The 24,878-nt window shown below is 39.1% G+C and overlaps 1 protein-coding gene across 1 annotated transcript; it reads left to right on the top strand.

Annotated features, from left to right (window-relative positions):
• Window positions 1-3,065: 3,065 nt before the first annotated feature.
• On the top strand, window positions 3,066-23,574 carry LOC134748491 (uncharacterized). Its single transcript, XM_063683288.1, has 12 exons — window positions 3,066-3,152; window positions 3,905-4,028; window positions 5,536-5,686; window positions 6,923-7,042; window positions 14,222-14,344; window positions 15,075-15,199; window positions 18,570-18,649; window positions 19,595-19,718; window positions 20,829-21,006; window positions 21,813-21,905; window positions 22,851-22,973; window positions 23,452-23,574. Exons 1-12 carry the CDS (start codon window positions 3,080-3,082, stop codon window positions 23,572-23,574), a joined length of 1,437 nt encoding a protein of 478 aa, XP_063539358.1. The 5' UTR covers window positions 3,066-3,079.
• Window positions 23,575-24,878: the final 1,304 nt, after the last annotated feature.

The following is a 24,878-nucleotide window of genomic DNA, read 5'->3' as shown; positions in this document are numbered from 1 at the left end:
TATTCGTGGCATCTCTAGTATGGATACGGAACTTCGGATTAATGCCGTGACAATAAGGCGAGTACAAAAACCCGCAGCAGATGGCGCTGCCGTCTAGACGATTTCGTAGGTTATTCTGTGGGGGAGGTTTTTTACTATTTAGCATTAATATCTCGCTAGGCGTCAAAAGTTTGGATTGTTTTAAAGATAGTTTGATCGTTAACGGTCTGTGAATTCGCGAAAATAGAGCTTCCCTTGTTTTTTTATTTACCGACCTAAAATTGTATTTTGTGCAACAGGTATATAATAAGGGTTCTTAAAATTCAATTTTCAACATTCTTAAAATTTAATTTACGTACCTGAACTATGTCACCTACCTATTATTTTATCAGCAAGCTTTAATTGTAGACAAGCTAGCCTAATCTAAGAGCTAATAATTTGCAAATTATCTACTTACATAATGTCATATTTATTTAGATCCACGAAAGGATTTGTACATTTGAAATGTCTAATCTGACAAGTTAACCCTCAAATTCGGGGGGTTAATACAAAAAGTTCATTAGTATTCCGTAGCTCAGGTGTTCATGCTAACAGCCTAAGGGATAAGAGGATACACTAAAAGTAATGTTTTTATGAATGTAACACAAATTTGGTTAGGTACTACTTATACAATAATAGAAACTTGATTAGTCTTGAAACGCGTTTAAACCATTCTTTTGATTCTTTAGTCAACACCCGGCAATCCATCGTGTCTATTTGTAAAGTCCAGCTATAATTTTACCAAAGACCTATACATATAAGTCTACGGAAGTCTAAGGAAAAAATGTGCCTCGGAAATCAAGAACAACTGATTCTCGGATAGATGGCGCTACACCTTTGGCGTTGACGGTTTCGCTTGTTATTTAACAATTTTAACAGAGATCAGTGAAAGAACGTGGGTCATAATCATACAAGAATAATAAATACAAATAAATACATTTTCATTTTTAGTTTTAATCGTGTCGATAGATGGCAGTAAATTTACTGTGACTACAAAATTTACTATGACAGTAACCCTCTATCCTATATTATATTCTCTTTGATTTTACTTAAAGCAACTGCCGAACAATGTCATGCTCTACGAGCACTCTATTGACATTGGCGACATCATACTATTGACATTGGCGACATCGTACTGTTGACATTGGCGACATCGTACTATTCGTCGAATTCGCCAGCAACATGCTGAGGTGAGACCATTTCGTCGCACTTTTTCTTTTTTATGTTTCTCTGTTTTGCATAATTTTCTATTCGTGTGCGGTAACGAATAAATTATTTCTATTCTATTCTATTCTATTCTATTAAAAATAAAAATAAAACTGGCCAAGAACATGTCGGGCCATGCTCAGTGTAGGGTTCCGTACTTCCGTAGTTACCCGCCCGTCAAAATATACTTTTTCCAAAAACTCAAAAATGGCTTATTCGATCAGGTTCGCTTCTTGAACTTTTGTTATTTGTGATGGCCACTATCCCGCTCTACGCTCTACGCTTGCACCTTGAACCCTTTCTTGAAATCTTCGTGACATGGATCCCGACTTGACAGAGGTCCGCAAATTGACACAGCTTTGACAGCCCTCCTGTCACTTCGATTTAGCCAAACTTGACAGGATAATCTGCTGCTTGGCAGGATAAAATCGACCTAATGCGATTTTATGGTAACATCCAAATTTAATGACATTCAGTGTAATTCATATTTAATGATGAATGAAAGGTTTAAGACTTCGGATCACTTCCAAAACGTTTATAATAAAATTCTATTGTTTTCGGACTCTTCGGAAACTTTTTTTAATCTATGTGAGATTAAGGGGCATGGCACACTGCGTCCGATTCGCACGCCGCTCCGACGTGCGGGCGGGATGTCGCTATAATACGCGTTGTCTCGCTCAAACTTCGGAGCGACGTGCGAATCAGATGCAGTGTGCCTAACGATTTATAATATAGCTGATGGTCAAGCAAATCTTGTCAGTAAATAAGAACAAAAAAAACTATACTCATACAAAAACTCGTAAAATACTATACTCGTAAAAGAAAGACTTTGGGTGCTAGTAGGTACTAGTGTAAGACAAAGATAGTATGATTCTCTCTGTCTATGTTTGAAATGAGCCAGTCCTTTGACAAAGTATACATATAACATATGTGAAAAATTAATGAAAAATAAAGTCCAGTTTGAAACTTATTTAATTAGGTCGTGCATTCTGTAAACCTTTGTTATACTACAACGTCAAAAGTTTTTTGAAGTAAAGGGTAACTCAGATTTTTTTTTGACGAAAGTAACGCTCAGTCAGACACACGTCAAAGTGCCAACATAGCGATAAACGTCATTGTCAAAGAAGTTTTACTTCAATCGCGCGTAAAGATTACACGCACACACTTTTTTTTACAAATGCTTGGGTGCCGTTCGAATATTTAGCAGGAACAGTGGAATATAATATCTACACTCAAATAACGATAATTAAAGATGCCTTTGGAGTGCACAGACGCTGTGGCCGAAATTGTTTATCATCGTCATAATCATAATATTCCGCTCAGTGGAATATCATCAGATATATCACCAACAATTAGGCATCATTAAGGCAATGAAATGAAATGAAACTATACCTCGTTTTTGTAGCATTAGAAAAGACTACACGATCTTGACGTGTATTTTTATTAAAAAAACACTTTAAAAAATTTATAACTATTACTTATGAAACCAAAATAATGCAAATTAACAAATAATAATGCTTTATAATTGTTATATATTTGCTGTGATTTTGCAAAAGTGTTTTTCAATAAAGATCGCGTACCTATTCTTTTTCTAATGCTAAAAAAAACGATGTATAGCTAGAATCGTATCGTATAATATACGTACCTAGTAGTAGATATTATCTACTGACTCTAGGCTTAACTTCATTTACAATGCTAGTAGATATTACTAATGATTTCAATACTTTATCACAATCCCACTTCTCGATAACGTCAATTAATAATTCACAAAACCTCTTATCTCCGACTATCGCAAACATACATACTCGTAATACTAACGTCCAATACTAGACTTGTGGGTCTGAGTGAGGGCAGAATGGAGAAAGTGCTGTTGTGTTGTGTTTTATTATTGAACTGGAGGCTGGTTTACTCACAATTATTGAGTACAGGTAAGTGCATAAATAATGATTATATTTATTAGGTAAAAAAAAAGCGTGTGCGTGTAATCTTTACAAGCGATTGAAGTAAAACTTCTTTGACGATGACGTGTCACTACTGAGCGTTACTTCCGTCAGAAAAAAAAACTGAGTTACCCTCTAGCCGCGCCTAAAGAAGTTTTACTTCAAAAATGATGTCCTAGGTAACTTCTTCCGTATCATAAATAGCCATAGGTAAATTGTAAAAAAGAAGACTATGTTAATAAGTACAATAGTTACTTCAGCAAGGATGGCTGATGCCTTAGTTATCCTGTCTTAGAACAAGTTTTCACTTTACGCACTATGTCAGGCGTGGCTCACTCCGCGATTTCATCGCGTCGCTACAAATACATGCGGCCCACCCCAATTTTGGTGTCTAGCCATAGTAATTGCCGCGCACCGCTAAGGAACGGACGCCTGCTCGCGCTTGCGCCACCTTTCGGTCATATCTGTCGTAATAAACGCGTTTCATTAGAGTGTGAAACTTCTGTACCTAGAACTATTATTTATTCTGTGACTATGTATAGAGTAAAAAAACCGGCGCCCTACGTGCGCGAGTCCAACTCACACTTGGCCGGTTTTTTACTTTATTCGTCGGAGATGTCTGACGTGACGTGACGTGGTCGTTGATCTCTATTACTTATGCCTTTTTTATTTCTTCTTACAAATATTGTATTAACTACTATAAATATTATAGTAAGTACCTATACGTTCTTTATTTTCAGTTAATAATGTCCGTTTAGTCAACCATATTCCATATATTATGGAGTTCATGGAAACTGCTATGAAGGATGTGGAGGCTTACGGTTGGTGCAACTTGAAAATACCTGACCATGAGGTCGAAATTGAGTAAGTCGTTTTATATTGTATTATATTATATATATATATTGTATATTGTATAATGTATGTATGTTGAAAATATTTAAAAACGCCCCGTACGCGCCGTGCACTGGCTGCATCTTATTGTCCCTGTTAATATGCGTCGTAGGCCGTTGCGTTGACGCCATCCTGATCATATTCAGTTAAGTTCGGTTCAAATATACTTTTACAGTACATATGGTGCTACTTTCTCGCACTAGTGCGTCAAATAGCACTTTTCGTGCATATGTCGAAAGTTTAAAGGGCCATATGTACTGTAAAACGTTGTACGATACACGTGCGCATAGGTAATTCGCAACTCGTGTCGATTTAAAACACTCCCTGCGGTCGTGTTTTAATTTATCGCCACTCGTTTCGAATTTCCTCTTTTCCGCACTTGTATCGTAAATAACTATTACAGTACATATGGTGCTACTTTTTCGCACTAGTGCGGGAATGAGCACTTTTACGTGCATATGTCGAAAGTTTAAAAGGCCATATGTACTGTAAAACGTTGTACGATACACGTGCGAAAAGGTAATCCGCAACTCGTGTCGATTTAAAACACTTCCTGCGGTCGTGTTTTAATTTATCGCCACTCGTTTCGAATTTCCTCTTTTCCGCACTTGTATCGTAAATAACTATATTCATGTAGGACTAGCAACAATCACTTTTTAATGGTAAGTATTACCTTATATACATACCTATATATATATTATCTTAAGGCCGTTCCATCGGTTTGCCGCTGTCACTGTCACATTTCGTAAGAAAGAACGGGTACTGTTGCCTTAATATTTATAGAATTAATAATAAATCTTTTTAGCTCCACATCAAGCGAGATGTCAGATGAAGATAGTCTAACTCCGAGGCGATCCCATGGGTCCGAACCCGATCCTATGAATTTGGGTTTGAACGTTTTCTAATAATTTGTTAGATTTTTATAAAATACTATGATATTTACACTGCTTGAGTAAATATTATAGTATTTTATAAAATTCTACTCCGATCTTATCTCAAAGTTAATAACGTTCCTTTTATCTTATCAACACTTCGTAATTTCATTTTCGCTAGACAAAGAAACGGTCAATGAGCCGGAATCAGCGAAATCGAAACGCAATTATAAAAAATAAGCCAAGTCTGTAGGTACATCTTGTTAAATTTACGCAAAAAATTGTAAAATGTAGGAGGATAAGAGGATATAAATCAGCTTCTCCTATTAGATAGGTTCATTTAATTTATTCACAAAAAAAAGGCATAATGAATGTAATTCTTCCAAATACGGTGAGAACTCCTTTACAGGTTATTTAGATATCCATATTCAGAGGAACACCGGGGCAAGAAGAACATACATTTATGGAATCGCATAGTGTTCGTTTTGCCCCGAGAAAACTAAACTATGTTCTTCTTACCTCATCTCACCTAACCTATTTAACTCTGAATCTCGTTACCATTACACGAGATAAATCATAAGTATATTTTGTATTCCTTCTCCCAACAGTGAAAATGTATTCGATTGGCAAGTCAAAGGCCACGTTGCCTTCAAAAATGGCTTCGTCACGTCGATCCAGAAACTTGACCTCATTCAGCATACCCTCCAACAGGTGTGGCGGTTTGACAACACAGACAATACAACCAGCGTGTTTGTCCAGGTAAACTCCAGTCCGAAAGTTAACTGGACGTCCAGGCCCCTTTTTCACCACTGTGACAATTATCCTGCTACTGACTATTTGCTTTAGATTTCGTGTCGGTAATTATATAGTATAAAAGTAAGAATTTTATATCTTATATAAAAATGCTAATGCAAGATTTATTTACAAATAGACCACAGATAAAAATTAAAGCATAAAATCCTTACAGACGAACACAAAATAATTCAAATATTAATAAAAACCCCAATATATAATTTAACAGGTGTAAATTGGCAACATTGTTGCGATTGACACCTGCTTAACCAATAATGAGCGGCCTTTCGACTTGTGTTGCCAGTTTGAACCTGTCATTTATCGTCATTTTCCATCAGGAAACACTAAGATCAAAATTTCTCAGTCGGTACTTAACAAAATGTATCTATGGATGTATGTAGTATGTATGTCACTTTATTGCACATATAAACAAATGTATATGTGTTTTTATAGATATTAGATTTCAAGCTGGCCCTTACGGCTAGCTATTGCAAGTAATTAAAGTATTGCCTATTTTTAAGTAAAACCTCACGTGATAATTTCCTGCATAAAAAAAGGTTCGGTCACTTTAACCGGTTATTGAATTACAACTTCTATAAAAGTTGCAATAAGATTCAAAATGAACTAATGGAAAAATATCTTGTGCGAGGCTATGTGGTCCCTCTACGGTTACCGAGTGCCGGCTAGTCGAACGCAACCAGAACCAGTCTAAAATGTGTCATCAAGATGCTTATCAAAGGCGCGTTATCGGAGAGCGCATTACACTAGTTTTCTGAGCGTTGAACTAGACCGCGCTCAGGTGCCAATTAGAATTATACGCCAATGACCGAACCTTTTTTTGTAGGTAGTAGCACGTGCGGTTTTACATACAATAGACAAAGAGTTAGCCGCAAGCCCTGTTATTATGTAAGTTAGTGTGGGTCAAATCTTGGAAGCTAAATTGACCTACTTCCCGATTTCCGATTAAGCTGAAAATTTGCATACATATGTAAGTCGGGTGACAATGCAATATTATGGTACCATCGAGCTGATCTGATGATGGAGACAGAAGGTGGCCGGAAGGTGGTGGAAGATAAAACAACGCAACCTAATTGTGTTTGGGGTTATTAGTTTTGTCTCGTTGAGTATTAGTTGCATGTGGTAAGAAAAGTACAGTCAGCGATAAAAGCTTGTACCAAAAATGATTGCCAAAAACTTATTCAGGCTACCCTGAGGATGTCAGATGTGAGGTTGGGGTACGACATTGAAGTGACGTTGGAGGATGGCAGCCTCCACCATTTCACAGGGATCTTTAGACACAACACCGTCCAGTTTCCCTTTGCGGTAATATATTTTTTCTATTTCTCAGGCTCTGAAAAGTGAGCTATTGTTGTTCTATGGAGTGTTCAGAAAGTGATACGTAGTGCAGAAGCACCATTTTACATTCCAAGTACTTTTTTTTATTATTACTTTTACGATAAGCAATTAAAATTTGTTTTTAAATAGATTTGTTGGACAATTTCCATTCTGATATTTAACTCCCTGTTTAACTCTCGTATCGGTTTTGGATCACAACCCTATTTTCTTACGACTTCCGTGATATTTAGGGCAACACTAAGAGTCCATTTCCGGTAGCCATAACTCGTTCTCGTTACTTTCGGAGAGCACACATTGTCCTGTGCTCCGTTGTCGAAAACTACTTTAAAGTCGCTCTTTAGCCTTAACCAAGTATAGAATAGTATAAAATCAGTGCCAATCACATGTGTGCGGTGGAAAAGTACAAAGCTAAGCTCGTAGGCTGGTCCAGGTAGAGGGTAATTCGGTAAGACAGCAGCTGCACGATATTCCTAGATACCAGAGCCGCCCAAAGCTAGCCTTCTTCGCAGCAAACCTCGAGTTCAAGGTATGTGATTTGTGCACTTTCCATTGATATTTACTTGTTCCGCGATTTCTTATTAAAATATAGTATACACGGGTGTGTAAAGTTAGTGTAAACATTTTTTAGCAAATACAGTCCATTAATCAATTTTATCGTTATTGCATCTAAAAACATTGTTCCTTCGACCCGATAATTGTGAAAAGTTCCCTATTTTAAGCTAAAAATATCATATTTGTCGCGTTTTAAAATTTGATTTTTTATTGTACTCGTAGGGTACTTATTTCGTTCGGTTAGTTAATGGCTGCCGGAAAGTTCGACTTGGTAGTTTAGTTTGGTAGAATTTAGTAGTATTTTGTTGGCAGCATTGTGACACCTGCGTTCCGTTTATCCATTCGTGAATTGTCGTTGCCTTATAAGTTAGTTGTCAAGCCAAGTGACAGATACGCTCCATTTTTCCGTTCTTGTCACTGTCACTGCTGTCAGTTGTTATCTATACCGTATTCTGTAAACAAAAACACTTATTGTCGTTTTCGTTCCGTGTTTTCTTGTATATTACGCGGATTTTCGTTTCGGTTTCTGTTTATTACGCGGAGATAACAATGGTTTCGGACAGTGAAAAAAGTGGTGACAGTGTCAGTGCTGATCCGGATATAATAGAGCGTAACTATGCTATCATGAGACTAGAATTTTTGTATGACTGTGATGACCTAGATGGGTATGTAGATTCAGATATAGCGGACATCACGTCCTCTTTTCATAGTTCTCAAAAGCTTATTTTAGCGAAGTGTAAAGATATTAGTGCAGAATTCTCGGTTACAGTTGACTTTGAACGCAAGGTGAAATCAATATTGAGTAGGTTACGGCAAAAGGCGCCAGTCATAAAGAGTGATGAAGATTCTTTCAAAACCAAAAAATGTGAAAGTGTTTCGGCCAAATTACCTAAAATTCAGATTAAACCTTTTGATGGTAAATTAGAAAATTGGTTATCGTTCATTGAATTGTTTAATTCATTGATTCACAAACGAGATATAGCAAACATAGAAAAGTTGCACTATCTATTAACATGCGTTCAAGGTAAGGCGTTAGACTTAATAAAGAATTACCCAATTTCAGACGACAGTTACATAGATGCTTATAATGCACTCAACGACTTCTACAATAAGAAACGACAGATAGGTTTTAGTTATTATGAGAAAATGTTGTTGTGTGAGCAAGTCAAGTCGAAGTCTGCAGTGGAATTGGAAAAAGTAAGTCGCACATTTAAGGAAACCTTACAGGTTTTAGGAAAATTTGGTTTACCGGATAAAAATTTTATGCTATTTTATTTAATGTGGTCCAAATTAGATAAATCAACACGTGAGGCTTTTCAACTCGAATTTAATTCAAATGAAATTCCTGACTTTGAAGTTTTGCAACAATTTCTTGAAAAGCAGATTCGTGCATTAGAAGCGACGGACACTAAGTCTATGGTAGGTGGCAATTCTTCAAATAAGACACAAACTAATGTTACTTTTAATCAAAAAAAGACAAAGGTCACTCTTGTGGCAGCAACAGCAGTATGTGACTTCTGTTCTGACCAGCATAATTTGGATACTTGTGACAAATTTAAAAAGTTAGATGCCTCTGCCCGGTTTAAATTCATTAAAGGGAAAGGTTTGTGCGTGTCTTGTTTTTCAAAGAACCATAAAGTGAAGCAGTGTCAGAACACATCACGTTGTAGTATTTGTGGGTACTCACACAACACTTTATTACATTTCGGTAAAAAGGAAGATGAACATTCGGAAACTGTTCCTTCACCGCAACCAGTTGTGAGCGGTTCATCGAACAGTGCAGTGAGTTTGACCACTGTCTCAGATAATGGAACAGTTGTCTTTGCTACTGCTCGAGTAGCTGTTAGAGATGGCTCGGGCCAGTATCAGCTTGTTCGTGCTTTGCTAGATCCTGCTAGTGCGGTTAACTTCATGTCACAAGATTGTGTTAAGCGGCTCGGGCTGCACATTAGTCAATCGGGTGAATCAATAACTGGCATTGGACACACCGGGGTTAATTCTTGTGGTTCTTTAGTGTGTTCTGTTAAACCCAATCGAACAAATGTAAAGGGTTTTGATTGTCGAGTAGCCTTGCTTCCTTCCATCGTTCCAGACCAGCCATGCTTTGCAATTAATTCGTCGCAATGGCCGCATATTAAACACTTGTCTCTTGCTGACCCTGACTTTGCTACTCCGGGACCAATCGATTTACTTTTTAATGCTCAGATTTTCGCTTCGTCTCTTCTGAGCGGTCGAAGAGATGGCAAGCCGGGTCAACCAAGAGCAATAGAGACCACTTTTGGTTGGGTTCTTATGGGGGACTGCAGTGATTGTTATGCACAATCCTTTGCAACTTGTCGGAAGGATTGTTTTTTCGTGCCGAACCCTTCGCAATCAGATTTGTCGTTGGATAGTTCTCTAAAAAGGTTTTGGGAGTTAGAAAATATTAGTAGTCCCAGTAAACCTGTGTTGTCGAAAGAGGACCAACTTTGCGAAGATACGTTCGTTAATAATTTTTGTCGTACGAGTGAAGGCCGTTTCGAGGTACCCTTACCTTTCGTCGACCCTACGAATAAGCCTACATTTTCGGACACTCGTGAAATCGCATTGCGAAGACTTTTCTCGTTAGAGCGCAAGCTATCTCGGCATGCGGATTTTCGTAAAGCTTATGTCTCTTTCATGGAAGAGTATGAAACCAGCGGTCACATGGAACAGGTAGAGCCTCCTTCAAGTAGTGTCGGGAAATTTAACTACGTGCCACACCATGCTGTGTTGCGTCCAGAGTCTGTCTCTACGCCTCTTCGTGCAGTTTTCGATGCAAGTGCTCGAGACAGCAACGGTATATCGCTGAATGATACCCTTTTGGCAGGACCTAAATTACAAACTAATATCTTTGATGTACTTACTCGATTTCGGTGGCACAAAGTAGTTTTCACAGGTGACATTAAAGCCATGTACCGTCAGATTCTCGTGCCGGAAGAAGACACGGATTATCAGCGGATTTTGTGGCGTTCCTCGAGTGACGGCCCGGTTAAAGACTATAGATTGCGCACAGTTACTTATGGGGTAAAGTCGGCTCCGTACCAAGCTTTGCGGACTATAGCGCAGTTGGCTAAGGAGACTGAAACCGTCTATCCTGAAGGTGCACGCGTGCTAGGTAGAGATATTTATGTCGATGACATTGTCACGGGCGCTGACTCTATTGAGCAAGCTTTACAAATCAGATCAGACCTCTCCAAAATTTTGTCGTCGGGTGGGTTCCATTTGAGAAAATGGACCTCCAATCAAAAGGGATTTATCGCTGATCTTCCCTCCTCGGAGTTATATTCAAGTGAATTCAAACACTTTGACGAACTCTCTGACTTGTCGCTTAAAATATTAGGTTTGTCGTGGCGTCCTCAGACAGATTCGTTCCAGTTTGAGGTAGCGACACCCACTGATCAAAGATGCACCAAGCGCATTATCTTGTCGAACATCGCACGCATCTATGATCCGTTAGGATTCCTCTGTCCTGTCGCTTTCCATGCGAAATACTTAATGCAGGTCCTGTGGTCATCTGGGGTCCAGTGGGACGATGATGTACCTGAAGCAGTTGCCTTAGAGTGGAAGAGACTCAGATCTCAATTGTCGTTGTTGAAATCCGTAGTCATTCCTCGTCGCATCATCCACTCTTTTGTTTCGTTACAATTGCATGGATATTGTGATGCCTCAGAACGAGGCTACGCCGCTGTCGTTTACTGTCGTGTTGTTACTGCAGAGGGCTCTATATTTGTAGAGTTCTGCTGTGCAAAATCGAAGGTTGCGCCCTTGCGTAAACAATCTATTTGTCGTCTGGAGCTTCAGGCTGCCGTCCTGCTGGCGGATCTGATGCAGTCTGTCCAAGAAGCGTTAGAACCTCTGCATGTTGTGGAGGAAATATTTGCCTGGTCTGACTCTAGCGTAACTTTGGCTTGGATTAAGTCGTGTCCATCGCGCTGGAAAACCTTTGTGGCTAACCGAGTTAGCCATATACAGGATATAATCGCTCCTGATCGTTGGCACCATGTAAGCACCCATCATAATCCTGCTGACGCAGGATCCAGAGGGTTATTGCCTGGAGACCTGGTCGATTGTGATCTTTGGTGGAAGGGCCCTTCATGGCTCCTAGAGAAGGAAGAAGATTGGCCTTGTTCAGCTTTGGACGCTCCAGCCAACGATGCTATCGTTGATGAGCAACGGATTTGTAGTTTAGTCGCCACCAGCGAACCTGACTTGGTTGATACACTTCTCAACAGGTTTTCCTCGCTTTTCACATTAAAGCGTGTGTTAGCCTACTGTTTTCGTTTCTTACGGTCGTCTAAGAACGAGAAGGTTGTCGGATCTCTACAGTCCTCTGAGACGACAGCAGCTCTCATGTTTTTAGTAAAACATGTGCAGCTCACTTCGTTCGGTGTAGAGATCAATCACTTGAGAGAGGGTCGTTTAAATTCATTGCCAAAATACTTGCGCAAGCTTTCGTTGTTCATTGATAGTGCGGGTATCGTCAGGGTGGGCGGTCGCTTGGCTAATTCGCCTATTAAATATTCGGTCAAGCATCCTATATTATTGCCTCGCTCCCACCGGTTAACAGTCTTAATAATTGACGAATATCATAGAAGATTCTTACACCCAGGTGCCCAAACGTTACAAAATTTACTTGTGCAATCCTTTTGGATTTTATCGCCCAAGCGAGCAATCCAGGCAGTGATTGGTGGCTGCGTCAAATGCTTCCGCGCCAATCCCTCCCCGGCGTCTGCGCCGCTTATGGGAAATTTACCCTTATGTCGGGTTTCTCAAATAAAACCTTTTTCGAGTGTCGCCATAGATTATGGCGGACCTTTCGATATCGCCTTCGCACGTGGTCGCGGTGTTAAGACGTTCAAAGGATATATTTGTGTCTTTGTTTGTACCAGCACCAAGGCCATCCACATTGAACTTGCTTCAGAGTTGTCGACTGAAGCTTTTCTCTGTGCACTGAAACGTTTTGTCGCTCGTCGCGGTCGGTGTAGCCATATTGTCTCTGATCAAGGTCGAAACTTTGTTGGAGCCAGTAATTACCTCGGTTCTCTCATGAAAGGTGCTGCTGATGCGGAAGAAATAAAATTCTCATTTAATCCACCGGGAAGTCCCCACTTCAATGGCTTAGCCGAAGCTGGGATTCGTTCAGTAAAAACGCATCTAGCTAGAGTTATAGGGAACCAGAGGTTAACCTTCGAACAGCTTTATACCGTGACGACAATTATTGAATCTTTGCTGAACTCTCGTCCTTTGACTCCCCTCAGCTCGGACTCAAATGACCTCGCCGCGCTCACGCCCGGTCATTTTCTAACGTTAGAACCTCTGTCGATCGTCCCTGAGGAAACTCTTGTCGATCAAAAAATAAGCCCCTGCCATCGCTGGAAGCTGATCCAGAAAATGCATCAGGACTTTTGGCGCAGGTGGCATGCTGAATACGTTCATACCTTGCAACAGAGGACAAAATGGAATAAAGTGAACACGAATATTGTCGTCGGTTCCTTGGTTCTGTTGTTGAATGAGCAGACAAGTCCCTTAAAATGGCCGCTTGGCCGCATTGTGGCTCTACATCCTGGAGCTGATGGTGTGTGCAGGGTTGTCACAGTTCAGACAGCTACTGGTCAATACAGAAGACCCGTCGTCAAGCTGTGCCCACTGCCACTTTCAGATTAACATCCATAGTATCGTCACTTAGCATAGATTTAGTCTTAAGTTTGTCGTATTCTAATGCTATTAAATATTGTATATTTAGGTAGGCGGTATGTTTAACTCTCGTATCGGTTTTGGATCACAACCCTATTTTCTTACGACTTCCGTGATATTTAGGGCAACACTAAGAGTCCATTTCCGGTAGCCATAACTCGTTCTCGTTACTTTCGGAGAGCACACATTGTCCTGTGCTCCGTTGTCGAAAACTACTTTAAAGTCGCTCTTTAGCCTTAACCAAGTATAGAATAGTATAAAATCAGTGCCAATCACATGTGTGCGGTGGAAAAGTACAAAGCTAAGCTCGTAGGCTGGTCCAGGTAGAGGGTAATTCGGTAAGACAGCAGCTGCACGATATTCCTAGATACCAGAGCCGCCCAAAGCTAGCCTTCTTCGCAGCAAACCTCGAGTTCAAGGTATGTGATTTGTGCACTTTCCATTGATATTTACTTGTTCCGCGATTTCTTATTAAAATATAGTATACACGGGTGTGTAAAGTTAGTGTAAACATTTTTTAGCAAATACAGTCCATTAATCAATTTTATCGTTATTGCATCTAAAAACACTCCCCATTCCTTAAATAACAATATTTTTACCTAAATTGATAATTGAAAGTGCCCTTAAGAGGTACTTTGTAAGTTTATACTTATAGTCGTGTTTTTTAATACACATGTATTGTACTTTCCTCGTATTTGAAAAGAAACGTTGAGTGTTTAACTCGGGTGAAGTGAAGGGCACCATTTCAAATGAGTGCCTTTCATCCCTTGGTTAACAATCTACTGTGATTCCTACGCTCACAAACTTTATAAGTAATACCCAAATATTTAATCCCATAGCGCAGTAATAGATTCCAAATAAATTTGTATTATTTTTCAGGTAATATACAATATGTTTACGGATGAATATTCCGCGACGGTGACAATGGATACTCTGCCAAGGAGCACGAACAAGATGGTTTTCGCTCCTGCTACGGCTCTTACGCAAGTGCTGTCACATTCGGTATAGTTATTCGATTTGTAGCTGGCCCCGAACGGCTTATCCTTTGTCTATTGTTTAGTAAAACCGCACGTGCATAAAAAAAATGGTTCAGTCACTTTAACCGGTTATTGAATTACAACTCCTATGGAAATCGCAATAAGATTCAAAATGAACGAATGGAAAAATAATTTGCGACTTCTCGTTTGATCCCTCTACGGTTACTGAGTGCCGGCGAGTCGAACTCTACAGAACCAGTGAAATGTGTCACGAGGTGCGTAACAAAGGCGCGTATTATCGGAGAGCGCACCTACACTGGTTTTTTGAGCGTTGGCGTTGGACTAGCCTTAACTTAACTCCTTTTTTGCAGGTACCTAGTGGCACGTGCGGTTTTACTTAACAATAGACAAAGGATTAGCTGTGCGGGGCCATTTACATATCGAACAACTATATGAAGTATAATTATAATACATACTAGTAAACTTTTCATTTCAAATCAAAATGACAAAAGTAGATAGGTAATTAGCACTATCTTCAAGTAATGTTCTACTCGCCTCCCCCGTTGAAAAATATGTTTTTTTTATAAATCCTAAACAGTTAATTTAAAACCTTTTAATTTTGTCGTCTTGTATTGTAATAAGATTTCGTTCGCCAGCAAAGTTATTTTGCGTTTCTTTGAAAGGCCCGCGACGCGCAGAATTTAACTCTTCGATCCACAAGCATTTTTTTTTTCTTCAGTTTATTTTTTTTACAGTATGACGTGACAAGCGCCGCCGATGGCATGGCATCCTGGGCTACACAGGTTTTCCAACCCATCCTCCTCAACGTGGCTCTCAACAAGGTCGAATTCCCTCAAATCTGTTACAACTGCAACACTTAAACATTCGCTTCTCGTAACATAGTTTTGACAAGAGAATTGCTTTTTGTGCTAGTCAAGCAAATGAGAAGAAAATCTAAGTTTCTTGCTCGGGGGCCGTATAAGATAACAATCGTATCGAGAAACGAAAATAAACCCTTTACAGGGCGCAATCTGTTGTAAGACAAAAATCACCCTATAACATCATCTTGGAAGCGTCCACTTGACAAGTTATTTCCCCTTCTATATTTTTTTCTAACCTACACAAACTATTGTATGCCTATTTGTATGTTTTTCCGGTTGGAATTGTTCATTAAGCTTACGGGTCGGACTATAAATATGTAGGTACTTATTACGTATGTAGATAATTTATTATTTAAGTAGGTATAGCATTAGACTGAATCTATTTATTTAAGTATTTTTAACTTAACTAGGTAGGTAATGTTCGCGTAGTGGAAATTGTATGTGCTCTTTTATATAGTAATGGAAGCACAACCCGTGGATATTGGATAAAGACCCTTATTTAACATAAATATGTAATTGTTTTGTATACATTACTATGGTACAGGTAAATTCTATGACATGAATTTCATTCTTCGACAGCAATTATGAACCAAGCTTTACCTACCTCTGGTATGTACTATGAGCATAGTACAAGTGTTTACTCTTTCAATAGTACCTACCTACTGAAATATACAACACAATACAGAAATATATATAATAAAAAGGTCTGAAATCCGGCATTAAACGAAGTACCCATAACGACGCAATGAAGCGGGTGGGATATTAATATGTAACGCTGAAATACTTTATAATTTTATGTTTGTCTTGTTTTATAAAAAAAAATATTATAAAATAGTTTGATTTTAATTTACACTTACCCTCCTTTATTTTAACATACCTTAAACTGAAATACTGTCCGCGCGCCAATTCCGTGCATTCGGAGGTCGAGGAAGTGGGGGGTGTGCGCCGCGCCCGTACATACTAAATGACACCACTCTGTCATGACGCCTAACATTCCTAACATTCCTCAGCCGTGCACGGAATTCGCGCGCGGACAGTAGATGTCATATATTAAAGAAAAACTGCCAAACCCCTTCAGTGGTGAAGGTCGGATTCGAACCAGCGTCTTTAGCAATCCGGGCTAACGCCTTGAACCCCTAGGCTACCACGCCACGGCGGAACCGGTCCCAATTTTTTTACGATAAGGAATTCGCATAGAAGGTGCAAGCGCGTACTGCTCGCCCTCAGCCTCGCCTGAGTTGGTCAAAGACACCTAGTCTTAGTAGAGTAAGATGGCATATAGTCGAGAAATTGGGACCGGTTCCGCAGTGGCGGGGTGGCCTAGGTGTTCAAGGCGTTAGCCCGGATTGCTAAAGACGCCGGTTCGAATCCGGCCTTCACCACTGGAGGGCTTCGTCACTTTTTCTTTAATACATGACATCTATTTGAGTTTATAATTTATATATAGTAGTGTGACTACTTAAAAAACACAAATCAAAATATTCAATAAAATAATTTGATTTGTTCCCAAGTTGTGTTTAACATACCTTCTTCTTTATTTTCTTTTAGAAGGTAATAGGCGTAGAGCGGATATGGAAAATCGTATATTTATTTGAAATTGATCTGGCATAACCTCCTGAGTAGGGAATGCAATACTGCGATACCAGGATCCCGAAATACCGGGATCTTTGCGGGATTAATCCCGCGCGTAAATTAAGCGGGATCCCGCGGGATTTGCGGGATTGAGGAGCGACGTGGTTCTTACGTGTTACTAAGTACAAGTAACACGTCTCCTACTGGCGAAAGTTCTTCACGGTTAAGTATGTTGGAGATGGTGTACATATAAAGAGTTTCCAAATACTGGTAGTACAGCAACAGCACCTACTAGGAAATTTACGCTGTGTGTGAAAGTATTTTCTGAAGGCGGAAGATTCGCAGAGTGCTAAATGCAATTTGTGTCAAACAATAATAAATAATTATTCTTTCAGAAGTTAAATAAAGAATTTTTCATCTCACTTGCTTGTAAAAGGTGATACCTATACACGTAGTCGATGCGGTCCGTAAATCGTAAATTTCGACCTGGGGTTGTAGTGTATTTCGACCTGATGTTGTAGTGTATTTTTACGTCACAATTGCTAATGCGGTCCGTAAATCCTAAATTTGGACCTAGCGCTGTAATGTACAATATACGTACCGAAATTAAGCAGAAGTTTTATTTTTTTCCCTCTTTTTTTCTCACAAGTGTGATGAGACTTGTGAGGAACATCTGGCGTGACACCTTACAGGAATTACGAAAACGTGTTATTAAGCCTTTAATTCACACTCGTTCCTACATTTTTGTTTACTTTATGTTTTAAACCTTCAAATTACTAAATTTTAGTACCAATTCGTAAAATTGTATAGTAATTTGCGGGATCCCGCAAATACCGGGATCCCGCGGGACTGATATTGATAATCCCGCTAAATACCGGGATTGAATTCCTCATTCGGGATTGCATTCCCTACTCCTGAGAGTACCTATTTATTAAATCAATATCAGGTTTTTTTTCGAATCTTGCCCTCAATTTCATTAAGGCATAATTTTTGAAATTCTGCCTTCATCTACCGCCATACATAATGTTAGTCAGAATTAATCACCAATTCGGTATACTAAACTATAGTGATGCAAATAGCTAGTTGGGCTGGCAACGCTCGCTAGTACGTGACTTGGCAGTAATGTTGCCAATTTGTGGGCTTGCGAGCATGTTAAGAAACCTTCTGTTCTTAGCCCTATTTTGATTATTATGTCAAATAAACTAAAAGTTATGAAATGGTAGTATTATTAACTAAGATCAAGATTCAAGAAGATCAAGATCAAGATTCTTACTATTATGTTGACATGCTTGACCGTTACTCTGCCGTGCACATATTACTTTGATATATGCCAACCATTATGTAGGATTTGTACAAATTCATGACTTTCATAATTGACAATTCAAAACTGCGTCAATCCAAATGTATAATCTGATTTACGACGCATAATAGCCCTAACAGACATTGAATATCTCATTAAATTGTGAACCGTATTCTTACGTAATAAACTCCAAATTGATTGATTTTGCAATGGCTGTTACGATTTTTTGGTAGGGCAACAACGTCATTTGATTGATTAAACTACGAATCCTGCCTAATCAAAATACCTAATCAAACACATTAATAATGATTATCATTATACCTACTTAAAATCCTTACAAAGAAAGTGACAATAGATGATCAAGATAGTAAGCACGCATTAGTGAAGTGAACAATCAATCTACTGACATTCTTTGTATATAGAGTCACACTGATATTTGACATATCAACAAGTATTGATTTTATTGATTAGCTTTTGTTTAATGAAATTAATTGAAGTGAACATTTGTCTGTAAGAATGAAGCTTTGTGCATTATTTTGTTTCATTTTTGCAATTAGTGTGGTTTATGGAAATTGGAGTGAGTACCTATTACTGATGATTAATTTAAAAAGGATACTCATAGTGTAAAATTAGGCAATTAATCATTATTAGAAACCGACATACTCATTAGTTGGTAGTGTTGTACAGTTACTAAGGGCAATTTATGTGTCTTAATAACAAAACTTCCGTGAGACACAGACATAATAACGGGTCACTCACGTATTTTAAGTCGAAAACGCTCGACATGTTTCACTCCGTACCGAGGAGCGTCATCAGGAGCTCCTCGGTACGGAGTGAAACATGACGAGCGTTTTCGACTTAAAATACGTGAGTGACCCGTTATTAATATGTTTAATTTGTGTGTTTATCAGTTTATCACGAATAATTGCTGTTAGGGACGTTTTTATTTTTTATGTAACTACAACTACCTATGTATGTATTTTTTGTATATATCGGCGTATTTCTATTAGTCTATACATCTATTTACTAGCTATTTGTATATCTCATCGATATCATCGCGTCGTCTACTACAAACACAAGACCGATCGAGTTTTCAGCTTAAGTACTCAATAGGACTACTATACGTCAATTTGTGTAAGATTATCCCATACTAGTTATCTATTTATTATGGGTTTTTTTACTATTTGTGTCGTTTTCAAGCAAAAGGTACCACATTTTCGCTTGCCATAAAGACTGCTCTGACAGGTTTTTCGTATAAAGATACAAGCAATTTTCGTCCTTTGGTAACCGAAAATAATTTTCTATATTTTAAAAACTATGAATTGATTGAACGTGCAACAAAACATAACTAAAAATAATCCAGTTTTGATGTAAGATATCCGCAACGCAGGCTTTGTCAGGTTTTTAGTGTCTACAAACGCAAATCAGCAATGCTTCGTCCCAAACTAAACAAACTAATGATATCCGCAATAGGCTTCATTATTTTTTACACATTTTTTATTTCGCTTGTTTTTATTGCCAGCCAGCCGTGTTTATTTAGAGAAAGCTCAAGATTACTTTCATAATATGGTGCAAGAAACCGTGCTGCGATTGGAGCAGCGGAGTTTTAGCTCTCTTCGACTTCAAGATATAACGCAAACTATAAGGTTTGTTTACTTAACCACATACAATAAATCAATATATGTGATACTTACTGTTTATTTTACGTCAGTGAAATTTTACATCGGCGAGTCGCAAAAACACAACAGACCTTTCGTTTCCGACGCCGTCGCCATAGTGGCGCGGCCAGCTCGTGACGATAGCGAGGGGCTTTTAGTAGATGTGTGGATAATTACTGTTTCCCGCTGACTCCCATTACCCGTTTCTCCCCTAGTTTAGTTTAGGTTAGGTTAGGATGAAAGAAGCGCCTGGGTGCCAGGTTAGCTCGTTAGTTGTGTGGACGACATTCGTGGGATAGGTGGAGTACACGAAAAAAGACATATGCTCAGCAGTGGGTGACAGGATACTTAAATGATGATGATGACCATGGCCGCCACCATCAGACCTTAGTAACCGCCACCACCACCTTGATAGCCTTATTAAGAAATACCTATTGTTGGATTGCAAACATACATCGCATTTATCATCGTGGCTCCATGACGCCCCGCGACCGTCGTAGTCGCAATCACAAGTTGAATTGTTATGATTACTTCTTTTTGATGTGCAATAGAGTTTAAAATAAATAAAAATATATTTAGAAATAACCGATTTGCAATACCAAAATGATCCCATAAGTGTTCCGTGAACAAAGTCTTGTACGGAACACTAAAAAGTATCGTAATATCAATTTTAATCGCTCGCACATCTCTTGCTAATGTATGCTCACAAACATAAATATATAATACTGTACTATATATTTTTGAACTCCTTTCTATTTTCCACTAGGTACCATTATCCAAATTTAACTAACCAAAGCGTGCCTGAAAGAGAATGCTTTTTAGCGATAAGACCGCCTGTCGTCTGCCGTTCTTTAGTTTGTTTGCATTGTTTTATCATTATTTTGTTTGTTTTTTCTTACATTGTGCCTAATTACCCAGTATAAAATCTGCGCAGGCCTATATTTATTTTAAACACCTTAGCCGATAGTTCTGATAACAACTATACCTAGGTGCAAATATATAGTGCAGCACCTGATTAAGTATAAAATAATTATCTTTATGATCAAATTTATCAGCCGTAACCATTTATTTAAAAATATATATTGTGTCCTATTACAGTCAACAAATGTACAAATGGCACGTCACGGGTAACGTCACGTACACAAATGGTTTCCTGGTGTCCATACAAAAGATGGATGTGACGAACTTCCAACAGGCTACGTCAGTCAGCACGGTAGAGGGTGTCGCTACAACCTCCGCTACGATCAGTGGGCGGTTGAACATCAGGGACATGAAGGTATGTGAAAAACGTTTACGTAGCAGAGAGTTGCCAGACTTCTTAAGGTGGTCTTCACATTGACGCCACAACGGGGGCGGCGACAGCGTGCGAACGAGAGAATGTTAGAAACATGCAGAGCACTGTCTCGCTTGCACACCGTCACCGGGGCAAAACGAAATATATATCATATACAAAGGAAAAAATGACCAAGGCCTCCAGTGCCCGGGGCTGGAACCGGAGGTGTTCGGAGATGGAGTGGAGGCTCTATAAGCCGTTGTAGCCGTATGAACATTGTAGCAAAGAAGTTCTTGAGTGGAAGATACCAGATAGAAGATTCCTAACAAGGTGAACTGATGATCTGGTCAATATTGCAGAAGAAGATTGTAGAACTTATAGACTTGTAGATACCTACCTACCTGGGAATCAACCAAGCCTATATCGAGCTAATTACAAAACCTACTTATGTGCGTTCGGAAGGTTTCTAAAATAGGGCAATCTCCACATTGAAAAATTCCGGAAACTTCTCAAATTTTTGTATGGGTATCGGAATTTTTCAAAATGAAAGATTCCTTAATTTCCTATGAAATAAATTTGCGAGAACTTGCAACTTTTCTGAAACTTTCCGCAACTTGCACATTGGTAACAGAACCCCTTTTGGAAGGCACTTAAAAGTGGTTTCGATGAAAAAATTTTGAGTTCATCTATTTCTATCAGATTATTATCAGATAACCGAACATGACAACAAAATATATTGCTGGTTTTGTATATTAGGTATATATGTAACCTAAAGACAATTAGTCTTTTTGATGAATGTAATGTTTCAGATCGGATATGATGTAATTGCTGAACTGGAAGCAGATGGAAACCATACATTCACCGGGACTTTCGTTCACACTCTGCTCTGGTATATTTTTCGCGTAAGTTTTAATATAAAATTATAAATTTATATTGGAAAAAACTATCGTGTTCTACTACTTTAGTCTATCAATCTTTGAGCGTTATAGTTCCGTTGATACTGTCGATGATTTCGCTAACGTTCCAGGTGGGACATATATTTTAGAAAAATAGGTATCATCATCGTCTTCCTCGCGTTGTCCCGGCATTTTTGCCACGGCTCATGGGAGCCTGGGGTCCGCTTGGCAACTAATCCCAAGAATTGGCGTAGGCACTAGTTTTTACGAAAGCGACTCTGCCATCTGACCTTTCAACCCAGAGGGGAAACTAGGCCTTGTTGGGATTAGTCCGGTTTCCTCACGATGTTTTCCTTCACCGAAAAGCGACTGGTAAATATCAGATGATATTTCGTACATAAGTTCCGAAAAACTCATTGGTACGAGCCGGGGTTTGAACCCGCGACCTCCGGATTGCAAGTCGCACGCTCTTAGCGCTAGGCCACCAGCGCTTCTAAAAAAAAATAAAAAAAAATAAAGCAACGTAACCATGCAAAAAAATAAATAGCTATATACGTAATTAATATGACAAACAACCACCAAAAATACAAAAAACTACACGAGTTTCGCCTCTCTAAGAGGCATCATCAGGAGATGTTGGAGATGTTGATGGTCTGGCGTCCGGCAACGAAATGAGCTCATTAAGCTGTCCCGACTGGTCATATTTATAACTTGACCGTCCATACCGTGCAAATGTGAGTGAGATGTAAAAATAGTATTAACGGTTGATATCACAACATTCAGCTGTTCGTTAATAATCACATCGTTTTGTTGTAACTAATTATTTTTAGCTGTTCCAAGCCACCCCAACGCAATCCTTCCTAACATCTAAAATTAAAAGAGCGATCGGTGACATCATTTCATGACAGAAATGTAAAGAATAATATTCATGTCTTTATTCAAAATTCTCAGATATCCAAGAACTTACACACACGAGAGATATCTACGACTGTGTCACTAGACAGTTTAAGTGGAGGACTACACAGAATGCAATACATGCCCGCAAACAATATAACTGAAGTGATTTCTAGAAGTGTAAGTACAAGATAAACTTTATATTAAGTACCTGGTACCTGGGTACTTATTGTACCTAACTCTAGTTAGAAGTTACGCAGCAAGGACTAGGAAGGGGAAACTACGAGAGGTGTTGATGCAAAACGTAAGGTAGGGACAATCTGAGCCAAGTACGCAACAAATTTCAATCTAGGCATGCAAATTTCAGGGTCCAGATTTCATAATGCAGTAATGCATGCATACGGTGCGTTGCGTGGGCTCAGTTTGTCCCTAGCTGTAGTGGGGGCTCGCTTGACCCCTCCGGTTCAGCAAGCAGGAGAAACGCTGAAACATGAAGCTGATCTGATAATGCAGTCGGAAGGTAACTAAAGGAACTCCTCGATGGAAATAACACAAACACATCGAGTTATGACTCATTAGAAAGATCTCGAGAAGTACTTGATAGTTGATATACATGCAAATGAGCAAAAATATACAGTAATATTTTTTTTTTTTTTAGTATGTGCCTGGCAACATTTGGAACAGCGTTGGCGATTGGGGTCGCGACGTCATCCAGCCCATTCTTTTGGACGTCGTTCAGAACAAAATCGCTTTTCCACCAGTGTGCCTAGACTGCAGATAAATTGTAAAGAAAACGATTACTCATTCAGAATTACCATAGAGTAACTTATACTAGAGCGGTACTGTCATAGTAAATTTTGTAACCCCAGTAAATTCACTGCCATCTGTCGACACACTTTAAAACTAAAATTGAAGATTTGTAAAAATACGATAAAATGTATTTAAATATAGATAAATGATTTTTTTTATTTGCATTAATTATGCATTTTTTTTTTGATGATTTGGACCCATGTTCTTTCACTGATATGCGTTAAAATTGTTAAATAACAAACGAAACCGTCAACGCCATCTATACGACAGTTGGCCAAAACTAGTAGCGCCCTCTGAACGAGAATCAAATTTTCTTGATTTTCGAGGCACGTTTTTTCCTTAGACTGTATCCATCTATTACGGAGTTATATCTATCTTTGGAATTACTAACCATTTTCAAGCATTGTGATCAAAATCTTTAATAATAAAAAGGATGAAAGATCTAGAAACATTGCTTTTTTAACCAACTTTAACCCTCGTCCATTGCGCGTCTTCAAATCTTATAGCCATATACTTATAGTTTTAGTATGCACAAAGAGATATGAATATTAAAATTACAATAATAATTGGATGTCCAGAGGGGAGTCGTAAGAGCTATATGCTCCAGGGGTGGAAGTGTTAAAGGGCATAACGCCGCGAGTAACTTCGGAGAAAGCGCAGCACACCTCTCGACACCCCTGAGCCGCTCACGCCGGTGTTGCGCCTGGCCGTCTTTACGATGGCGCATCAGGTGCCCATCTAACGAGTGGCGAGTCACCGCCTGCCTCGATAACTTGTGCATGCAATGTTATGGCAGGTGTCCGGACTTCTTTGCAATAGCCCAGTCTTTTTTCCACCCAAACTTAAACCATAGACCAGTACTCTGTCCATATTCTCTACAATAGCTTCCAATGCCTGCTGAAACCGGTTTACGGGTATCTATTGATGTACCCATGAATGGGTTCCAGCAGGCGTTCTACATGACATCAAATCTCTCCAAACGGCCTCTACGTGTTGGATCTATATCCCCACACACGCCTTATAAACGACCGGGATCGAAAGACCCGAGAGTTTTAAAACGGAGATACACATAATAATAATACTTCAGCCTATATATGTATACGTCCTACTGCTGGGCACAGGCCTCCTCTCATGCACGAGAAGGATTGGGCTATAATCCCCACGCTAGCCCAATGCGGGTTGAGGACTTGACATACACCTTTGAATTTCTTCGCGGATGTATGCAGGTTTCCTCGCGATGTTTTCCTTCACCGAAAAGCTAGTGGTAATATCTAA

This window comes from Cydia strobilella, chromosome 16 (genome assembly GCF_947568885.1).
Source record: "Cydia strobilella chromosome 16, ilCydStro3.1, whole genome shotgun sequence".
In the NCBI taxonomy this organism is placed as follows: Eukaryota; Metazoa; Arthropoda; class Insecta; order Lepidoptera; family Tortricidae; genus Cydia; species Cydia strobilella.
This window is presented reverse-complemented; position numbering and strand designations above follow the sequence as displayed.